Raw genomic sequence first — 10,228 nt, 5'->3', positions numbered from 1 at the left:
AAAGGGGGAGAGTGGGCAGAGCGAGGAAGAGCTGTGAGTACCCCACTGGCAGTAGGGCCTCATGGCCTTGTCTGAGAGGCAGGGGGTCTGTGCAGGGAGGTGAGGTCTTCAGGATGCAGGACTGGGACTTCCCTGCTGGGGACCGCGAGAGGCTGCTCCCAGGGTGACCAGACACTGGTTTGTGGTGCAGTCTGCTGGGTGTGGTCCGCTGGCTCCAGATGCCAGAGGAGAGGACATGGGTGGAGACTGTGGAGGTCAGGCCATCTCTGCACTCATACACCCTTTTGTGGGACACCTGAGGGACACCTGGCTGGTACGGTGGCCTCGGGAGGATCCCTCACTCCTGTTGCAGCTCCTGTCCTCATCACTGCCCTTCTCCCTTGAGTCAACCTGGCTCCTTCCCTCTGCAGGGGGCTGGGCAGAGAGACTGAAGCTGGCCTACCGACACAGCCCGTGTGACGGAGTCGTGCTGGTGTGGCACCAGGGCAAGTGGGGGTCCCTGTGCAACCAAGAGTGGACACTGGCAGAGGCTTCAGTGGTCTGCAGGCAGCTGGGCTGCGGGCCAGCAGTGGGAGCCCCAAAGTACGTCCCACTGCCGGGAGAGGTGGTCCAGCCCTGGCTTCACAACGTCTCCTGCAGAGGCGACGAGGCCTCCTTCTGGGAGTGCAGCCTTGGGGAGTGGTGGTCCAGCGCCTGCCCCCACGAGTGGTTGGTGGTAGCTTTGTGCGCAAGTAAGCAAGCAGCGGGATGGGGCGGGGCCTGCCAAGGGCTCTGGGACCCCTGAGAACAGGGCTAGGTCTGAGCGCGGGTCTCTGTGGACACAGGGCTTCCTGGGTGCAGGCCCTCCTGGGGTGAGCTCCCCTCTGAGGAAATGCCCTGTAGTCTGGTCCTGCACCCAACACTCAGCTTGGCCCCTAGAAGTGAGAGCACCACCATCTCAGGTTGCAGCCCTACAGCCTCTCCAGCCATGGTGGAGTGCGGCCAGTGGCCGTGGTTCCTGGGCAGGACGTGGGCTCCATCAGTCTTCTGTGCCCTGCAGACGGCACCTTCCGGGAGATCCGGCTGGTGAAGGGCCGCAGCCCCTGCGCAGGGCTCCCGGAGATCCGCAATGTCAACGGGGTGGACCGCCTCTGTGGCCTCCACCAGGAGGAGGCCACGGTATTCTGCCGCGAGCTGGCCTGTGGTGCTGCAGTCCGGGCCCCCAGTGCAGGCAAGGCTGCTGGCGAGAAGTACATGGTCTGCAAGGGTACTGAGCCCACCATCCGCAACTGCCGGCTCAACAACTTGCGGCGGCGCGGCTGTGCCCTCCATCTGGATGCAGAGGTGGTCTGTGCAGGTGAGCCCTCCTCCCTGGTGGAGACCCACCCCGGCTGACTTTCCCTGGTGGCACCAGAGCCTGTGCTGTGGAGAGCAGGGAGGGGGAGCAGGCAGGACTCAGAGGACTGGAAGGGTGTGTTGCACATGGGAGAAGTCCCGGGCCTCTGTCCTGTGTATGGTGCAGGCCTCTGTGGGCTGTCCTCAGGAACACCAGTTTCTTAGGGGAAATTAGAGCCATCTGGGAGGCCAGGGGACTGAAGGGAGGCCAGACCCTTCCTGAAGAGACCTGATGTCACTGTTTGGGACAAAGTTCTAGAGGTGCAGAGACCAGAGACCTCTCCTGGTTGGGTGGCCCAGCAGGGGTCCGCAGGGCAGACCCCAGGCAGGTGGGGTCTGTGTCATCTTCTGAGAGCAGGTCCTGGCTCAGGAACATCAGGTCTGCAGGGTCCTGGCCTCCCCTGCAGAGTCGGTGCTGTCCTCTCAGCTGCTACCATCAGAGTCTAACTGTGTCTAGTGGGGCAGTGAGTCATCCTCTTCCTGCCTTGTTGAAGTATCTGTGTGTTGAACTGGTCCCCAAAGCTCTCGCTGGGTTCTGGCCAGAGAGGTGGACAGTCCACCCACCCTTGTGCCCCAGAAGCAGCATTCTGTGGCCCTGCACTGAAGGGTGTCCTGGGGCCCCTTTTGCGGCTGTCAGCCTCTCCTCAAGGCTGTAAGACTGTGAGCATGTGGCCTGTAGCAGGTGGCCCTGACGTCTGCCCTGGAGTAAGCAGGGACTCAGCTCTCCCCTGATGCAATCCGAAGGGCCCGGAGAACTCTGCCTCCTGCCCAGAGAAGTGTCTGTCCCCAGGGCACACGGAGGCCCGGCTGGTGGGCGGGGAGCACCCCTGCGCCGGGCGCCTAGAGGTGCGGCGAGGCCTGACCTGGGGCACTGTCTGCGATGCCGACCTGGACCTGCCCACGGGCCATGTGGTCTGCAGGGAGCTGCAGTGCGGCTCGGCCGTCTCCATCCCCGGGGGTGCACACTTTGGCCAGGGCTCAGGGCCTGTGTGGGCCGAAGCCTTCCGCTGCGTGGGCAACGAATCTCTGCTGTTCCACTGTCCGCGGGGGCCCGGGCGCCCTGAGCCCTGCGACCACAGTCACGACGCGGGACTCAGGTGCTCAGGTGAGGTGGCAATGGTGGTGGAAGGGGCTTAAGTGAAGGGGGTGGATGAGGGTTCAGGCTGTTTCTCACTCCTCCCAGTCTCCCTCCATAACCCTCTACCCCCAGGGACTCAAAGGCCAGCATGTGGCAGTGTCTGGAGGCCATGAAGGCTATGGGAGTTGCTGTCTGCGGGAGTGTTAGTGTCCACTGGTTCTGGGACAGGGTGTGGGCTGGGGGAGGAGCCCTGGTCTCTGACTCTGGGAGCCCCGAAGCCCTCCACGGGATGGGGCTGGGGGTGCTCCTCTGCAGAGATGCTGTGGAGCTGGATGCTGTTGTTGAGGGGTGGGGGGACTGGAGACTGCAAGGGGCTGGGTCAGTGCCCCCCACCCTGGATGCGAGGCACAGAAATGGTTCTGTATGGTGTCTGTGGGGTCTGGGGGTGATGCTGTCCCTCCTTCCCCCCAGAGTTCCGGCTGGCCAATGGTAGCAGTGGCTGTGCAGGACGAGTGGAGCTCCAGATACAGGGGGCCTGGGCGCCCCTCTGTGCCACCCACTGGGACATGGAGGATGCCACCGTCCTCTGCCACCAGCTCAGTTGTGGTAACGCAGTAGCCACACCTCAAGGAGGCTATTTTGGGGGAGATGAAGGTCCCATCTGGCCTGATGTGTTCCACTGCGCAGGGACAGAGCCCTATCTATGGAATTGTCCAGTGAGCACCCTGGGGGCACCAGCCTGTGTCCCCGGAAACACAGCTGCTGCTATCTGCTCAGGTGGGTGCTAGGCAGCCCACGGTGCGGAGGTGGGCAGGAACTATGCAAAGGAAGCATACAGGGAGGCTGAGGGTAGGTGCGGCCCTATTGGAGGTAGACGTCCTTTCCAACTTCCCATCAGGTGTCCATCACCTCTGAGACCCTGCTGGCCAGTCCCCTGTGCCCATGTCTCCCCAGGTCTCCCCCATGCCCTGCGGCTGAGGGACGGACAGAGTCGCTGTGACGGGCGTGTGGAGATGTCCCTGGATGGGGTGTGGGGCCGGGTCCTGGATGATGCCTGGGACTCGAGGGGCACCAGCGTCGTGTGCCAGCAGCTCCAGTGTGGAAGGGCCGAGAGAGCCTACACCGCCCCTGGCCCTGGCCGTGGCAGCGTGCCGGTGGCACTGAGCCAGGTGCGTTGTCTGGGCACTGAGACCCACCTGGCTCAGTGCAACGTGTCCATGCCGCTGCTCGTGCCTGTGGTGAGCTCATGGGATGTTGGAGTCATCTGCTCGGGTGAGTGAGGCTGTCCAGACCCAGTCTGTCCACTTGGCTGCAGCCCCCTGACTTACTCTCTCCACAGGGAGCCTCCGGGTGCGGCTGGCCGGTGGGCCAGGGCGCTGCACAGGGCGCGTGGAGGTGCTTCAGGATGGTGCTTGGGGCACAGTGTGCGATGATGGCTGGGACCTGCGTGATGCCCTCGTGGTCTGCAGGCAACTGGGCTGCGGCCATGCCCTCAGCGCCCTGGGGTCTGCCTACTTTGGGGCTGGGGCCGGGAACATCTGGCTGGACGAGCTGGGCTGCGAGGGCACAGAGTTGGCACTGTGGCAGTGCCCATCACGGGGCTGGGGCCGGCATGACTGCAGGCACAAGGAGGACGCCGGTGCTGTCTGCTCAGGTGGGCACCTGGGTTTCCAGTGCTGCTGCTGCTTTGTTCAACAGTGCACACAGCGCATCCGTGGTCGGCACAGCTTTCTCCATGTGCTGCCGGTGGCCTCTCACGTGATGATGCGACACGGGAAAGCACCTTGCCCTTTGCCCCTGCTGGGACATGGTTCTGGTGTGACTCGAACGTGTGAGCAGAAGCCCTCGCGGCTTCCTGAGGCTATACATTTCCCTCTCAGCATGCTTTAGTTGTAGCCCATGAAGTCCTACGTGTATTTCCATCCTCATTTGGTTCTGTTTTCTCCACAACTCCCTTAGAGACTCCGTCTCTGACTCACAGGTTGTTTAACCGCCAGGTGCTGTCCAGCTGACTCTCACTCACTGTCACCCCCCTTGTGTCAGAGGACGCTCCACAGTGCTTGCTTTTTCTTTCTTTCTTTCCTTCTTCTTCTTTTTTTTTAAATCATGCTTTAGGTGCAAATTTACAGAGCAGAATTTGTTTTACATTCAACAGTTTGTATACATTTGTTTTCCCTCCGCAGTCACCATCCCCACCCTACCCCAGTCTCCTCCTCTCTCTGCCCAGTCACAATCTCCAGCCCTGACCCTAACGCTCCTCTCTCTGCCCAGTGACTCCCCCAGCCACAGGGTTTCCCTGCCCAGTCCCCATCCCCACCCTGACCCACTCTCCTTCTCTCCCTGCCCAGTCACCATCCCCAGCCCTTTCTTTCAAGTCACCTCTGGGCGGACTTGAATGTCCAGCCTTTCTGTTAGCAGGCATGTGTGTTAAATGTTTGCACCCCCACAGCCTCACATGGCTTCTTTACAGTGTTGTTTACTTTCCAGTGTTTGGAGATGCTTTGTCCTCTCTCTGTTGTTGATTTCTTGTTTGGTTCCATTATGGGCAGAAATCATGTCTGTGCAATTTCCATTTTTTTAAGATTGTTGGGTGGGTTTTAGGATCCAGCATATGTTCTTCCTGGAACTGGCACCAGTCTCTTTTATCCTGTTCCTTGGGTCACGGCAAGTCCCAAGGTCAGCCTACATTCTGGGGTAGGGTGTGGGACAGACTCCACCTCTGTGACATAATTTTTGGGGCCTGGCTGCAGGCGGGAGTGTCCCATGTTTGCAGTTGACCAGTCTGTTTCCTAAGGCATTTGACTGCTAACCAGAGGGCTGGTGGTTCAAACCCACCAGCTTCCTCGGAAGGAAGACTGGGCAATCTACTTCCGTAGAGATACCACGTCACAAACCCAATGAGAGGTCGCTATGAGTCGGATTCAACTCCATGCCAGTGAGCTTGGTTTTAGTTTAGTCTGTTTCCTAAGAAAGGTTTGATTCCTTTCTTCAACTTACTTCAGTGTCCCTGCGCTAAGGCTGATTTCTTTCTTTCTTTCTTTTTTTTTTTTTTTAAATTTTATCTTGATTTGGGTGAAGATTTACAGAGTAAATTCACTTTTCATACAGCAGTTCACATATATTTTGTCTCATGTCATTGACCAAAATTTACAATGCAACAGCTCCCCTCCCACTTCCTCCCCATAGTTACCTCTTCCCAGTGTCCATCCCTCCATACTCTTCTGCGCCCTGAACTGTCTCCCTGTGCATAAGCAGCCCTTCCTTCTCCCATGATTGTTCTCTCCAGGGTGTGTGTCTACTTGAGGTAAATGTTTAAGTCACTTGCCTGTACTTTGTTTGGCTGGAAACCACATGTGTGGGTTCAATTCCAGACCTGAAGAGCAGCTAGGGGCCATAGTCTCAGTGGTTTCACCAGGCTCTATTGGACCAGCAAACCTGGTCCCCACCTTCTTCTTCTTCTTTTTTTTTTTTTTGCCTCCAAATGATTTTGAGTTTTGTTCCACATTGTTCTCCCTCTCTATGCAGGATCTCCTACATCCCTTCCAAGTGGATGACAGTGGTAGCTGGGCACCATCTAGTTCTTCTGGTCTCATAGTTGTATAGGTTGCAGATCAGATGGTGTACCAGTCGCTAGGACTGATTGTTTCCATTCATTTTGGTTTTCTTCTTTCTTCTTGACGAGGAGACACCCATTGTTGCATCTACATGGCAGCTTGCTAGCTTTTAAGATCATAGTCGCTACTCGTAAGGCTGATTTCTTTTTTTTTTTTTTTTTACTTTTTTTTTTTTTATTATTAGGATTTGGGTGAAGATTTACAGAGTAAATTCACTTTTCATACAGCAGTTCACATATACTTTGTCTCATGTCATTGACCAAAATTTACAATGCAGCAGCTCCCCTCCCACTTCCTCCCCATAGTTACCTCCTCCCAGTGTCCATCCCTTCATACTCTTCTGCACCCTGAGCTATCTCCCTGTGCATAAGCAAGGCTGATTTCTTGACGTGAGGACAGAGTCTTGTCTAATATTCCATCCTGTGACGGTCAGAGCTTCCTTATCCTGTCCCAGTGTTACTGGATGTGACACTGCTCCAAGGGTGATGCTGGAAAACACCTGGGGCTGACCGGCCAGGACTGTCACTGACTCTGAACACACAGGATGACTGACCCACGTGGACGGGCTCAGCATCAGCTCTGGGCCAATTCCTGGTTTTCATTTTGAATTCTTGTTATCACTGCTACATTGGTCATCTTTGTGCAAAAGGATTTTTCTGTATTTCCAGAAATTTCCAGTGATAGATTTCCCAGCAGTTGAATTTCTGGGGGCATTGAGTCTGGTTGACCATTAGCCTGATACCTGGGCGGGAGGTTCCTGGGTGATCAGCCACTGATGCTGGGGCTTGGGTCAGAGCCTCTGAACAGCATCAGCTGAGTGGTCAGTGGCTTCCTCCTCTGAGCCTTCTCTGATTCAAGTGAGGCCTTCTGAGCCTGGGCTGTGCTTTCCTGCCAGGGTCCGTGGGCTTGAGGCTGCGTGGGGGCAGCCACAGCTGTGCTGGATGGCTGGAGGTCTTCTACAATGGGACATGGGGTGCCGTGTGCGGCAACTCCCTGAAGGGGTTCTCCGTATCCATCATCTGCACCCAGCTGGGGTGTGGAGATGAGGGTTGGCTGGAGAACAAGCCTGTGCAGGCGGCTGGCCTGGGGATCTCCTGGCTGGATGACATCAAGTGCAGGAAGCTACGTAACACCACGCTGTGGCAGTGCCCCTCGGCACCGTGGCACCCACACTCCTGTGCCCGTGGAGAGGAAGTCTGGATCTCCTGTGCAGGTGGGTCCCAAGGATGGGCTTCTGTGAACTGCTGGTGGGGCAAAAACAGGTTACTAAGGCCCCACACCTGCAGTGCGCATCCCCCAGGATGGCTGCTGTTTGAATTCTTAGAACTGCTGGAAGCCACGCCACAGGCCACTACAGAGACCCCAAACTGCTCAGCCACCGAGCCCTGCCCAGGTGTGTGTCGGAACCCTCAGGCCCTCTGTCCAACTAGCCCAACAGTTCCTGACCCGGCCCTTGTGTTCCTAGAGGAGGGCTGGCTGCGCCTGCGTGGGGGTGAGGACGGCTGCTCAGGCCGCGTGGAGCTCTGGCATGCTGGCACCTGGGGGACCGTGTGTGACGATGCCTGGGACCTGGCAGATGCACACGTCGTGTGTCGACAGCTGGGCTGTGGCCGGGCCCTGAGTGCCCCGGGGGAGGCCGCCTTCGGGCCCGGCTCAGGGCCTGTGTGGCTGGATGAGGTGGGCTGCAAGGGCAGCGAGATGTCACTGTGGGGCTGCCCCTCGGTGCCCTGGGGGCACGGAGACTGCTTGCATAAGGAGGATGCAGGCGTGCACTGCTCAGGTGAGCCGGCCCTCTGGATGAGGCCCGGGGGTGGCTGGCTGGACTGGATAGGGTGGGTGTGAGGGGGCCCGCACAGCAGGCCCGTCTGGGTGGGACATGGCCCAGAGTTTGCTGTGGATCTTCTCCTGAGGCTTGCTGCTTCCCCAGAACTTAGGACACAGCGCTGAGTGAGCGGCTGGGACGCCCCATCTGGGTGGCCAAGGGCAGGGGACTCTGCATGGGCTCAATGGGGGCTGGGGATGCAGCCTGAGGGTGTTGAGGAGGGTCCCTGCGTCCAGAGCTGGTGCTCTCCCACCTGCTCCCTTGGTCCCCTCATTTCTCCTTGCAGGTGAGAGGGGGACCACGGTGCTGCCACCCGACTCGGGTAGGTACTCTCCTCTCCAGCTTGGACTGCCCCCCGCCTCCCACCCCTGGGTCCAGGAGGCCCTGCGATGGGACTCAGTCGGGACAGGGCCGTGAAGCGGGGAGATCTCTCCTCAGACCTGGTCTCTCCTCAGTGATGGCTACACTCCCTTCTCTGATAACACCCCCTCCTGCCCTCCTCAGCTTGGGTGGAGAATCGGTGGGAGGGACAACTGAGGTCACACACACTGCTGCTGCTCCAAGGGTCTTTCCTTGGTGACCACTCTGTTGGCCCTAAGATACTGTGTCCTGTTGGGCATTGTGGGGCTGTCTCGCAAGCACGGCTGAGGGTGGTGGGGATGATGAGAGCTGTTCACCTGGGCCTGCCCACGTGCATTCTCCCCCCGAGTTCTCTTACCTGGTCCCACCCACGTGGTCCCTCCCACCTCGACCCCCCTGCCTGGGCCTCCCCACCTGGGGCCATGCTCCTGGGTTCCCTCAGGACTGTGACCTCAGTCCTGTCTCTCTGGGAGATGAGCAGCCTGGAGTGTCAGCACAAAGGCCATCTCTCCTCCAGGTCCCCCTCCCATCCTTTTCAGAGAGGCCTGGGCCATCGATGCCTGGGTCACAATGTTCCTGGCCCCTCCCTGTCCCCACAGGTCCGCCCTCAGCCCCTCCAGCTGCTCCTGAGGCGGGCTCCCTGCTCTTCACTGTGTGTATCATCCTTGGCACCCTCCTGGGCATCGTCTCCCTGGTCCTAGGGGCTCAGTGGTGCCGTGGCCACAGAGCCTGCAGGGGTAGGTGGGCATGAGCCAGTATGGCTCACACAGAGCCCGGGGATGGGGAGGCTGTGGGGGCAGCATGCTCCTGGAGACAGCAGCTATCGGATGGTCTCTGTGTCTGTCACTGCCCTGACACTGGTGAGGACCTCCCATCCATGGTCACTGAGCCGTGACTCTCCATGGACCCACCAGTTGTCGGGGCTGCAGGATCTGAGCTGAGGTGCTGGCTTCTGAGTTGGAGCTGAGTTAAGACGCCCGTGGTTCCTGGGGTACCCAGGTGTGAGAACAGCTCTGAGGGCCTCCTGGATCCCATGTGGGTCCTGTGTAGCTGGGGAGCTTTCTGGGGGTTACCTCAGAGGCCCAGATGACCAGCGTGGCCCACCCCAGGGCCCCCAAGAAGCTGTGGGTTCCCTTGGAGAGGCAGCACTTGCAGGTGGGGCTTTTGGTGGAGGGGCCCAGGGTCGTGCATGAATGAGAGACCCTACAGAGGGCCGGGCAGTGGGTCGCTAGGACTGGGAGGAGGGTCTCTTCTAGAAGGTTCTGGTGTATTTTTCAGGTCCCGGGATGACTTGGAACCCCCCCTCGGAGGGTTTCTATGAGGACATCGGTGCCATCTCCTTTGGAGAGAAAGATGTGGGGTCCAGAGGGTCCGGGGACCCGGTGCTGGAGGAGGAGTATGATGACGCGGAGGCACCTGAGGACGGTCCTGTGGAGCAGCAGGCCGACGAGGAGGCAGGCGAGGCTGAGGGCCCGCAGGAGGCGCTCCTGAGTCCCGCCGGTGTGCCCCTCTCAGCCCTGGCCTCCCTCGTGCTCTTCCTCCTCTACTGTTCCTACACACAGGGCTCTGCCCCGGGCAGCACCTACATCTAACCCCCTGGTGTGTCTGCGACCCAGTCCCAGGGCTTGGGTTGCGCCCCTTTTTTTTTCCTTTTCGGTGGACCTGCTCTTTAGGAGGGGTCCTGGTGTTCTATTTGGGCCCCTTTTTGTAGCAAACAGGAATCCTTCTAAAGGGCACCCTGTCCCCAGTGAGGTGGATGGGTGACTCTGAACAGAGAGGTGTGGGGGAGGAGCTACAGGGGTGACCTCAAACAAAATGGTGGAGGAGGGGCCTTGTAGAGTCACTGTCTCCCCTGGACTCATGGCTTGTCATTGTCCTCGTCCATCTGTGCCTTTCCTTGCTGTGAGAAACCAGGTGACATGACCACCTGGGAGTTCCAAGGCTTGCAAAGGGTCCTTGTGTCAGCCTCCTGGTGCTGGC

At 59.0% G+C, this 10,228-nt stretch overlaps 1 protein-coding gene across 1 annotated transcript; it reads left to right on the top strand.

The window, feature by feature from the left end:
* Positions 1-235: 235 nt before the first annotated feature.
* LOC103193607 (scavenger receptor cysteine-rich domain-containing protein SCART1-like) lies at positions 236-9,840 on the top strand. The gene is made up of 13 exons (XM_007936863.1): positions 236-254; positions 411-731; positions 1,040-1,336; positions 1,952-2,034; positions 2,119-2,487; positions 2,926-3,229; positions 3,407-3,724; positions 3,792-4,106; positions 6,962-7,279; positions 7,532-7,846; positions 8,175-8,210; positions 8,848-8,985; positions 9,527-9,840. Exons 1-13 carry the CDS (start codon positions 236-238, stop codon positions 9,838-9,840), a joined length of 3,147 nt encoding a protein of 1,048 aa, XP_007935054.1.
* Positions 9,841-10,228: the final 388 nt, after the last annotated feature.

The sequence above is a fragment of the Orycteropus afer genome, unplaced genomic scaffold (assembly GCF_000298275.1).
Source record: "Orycteropus afer afer isolate SDZICR_OR568_19922 unplaced genomic scaffold, OryAfe1.0 scaffold00038, whole genome shotgun sequence".
NCBI lineage: Eukaryota > Metazoa > Chordata > Mammalia > Tubulidentata > Orycteropodidae > Orycteropus > Orycteropus afer.
The sequence above is the reverse complement of the archived record's forward strand: the minus strand, read 5'-3'. Positions and strand labels throughout refer to the sequence as shown.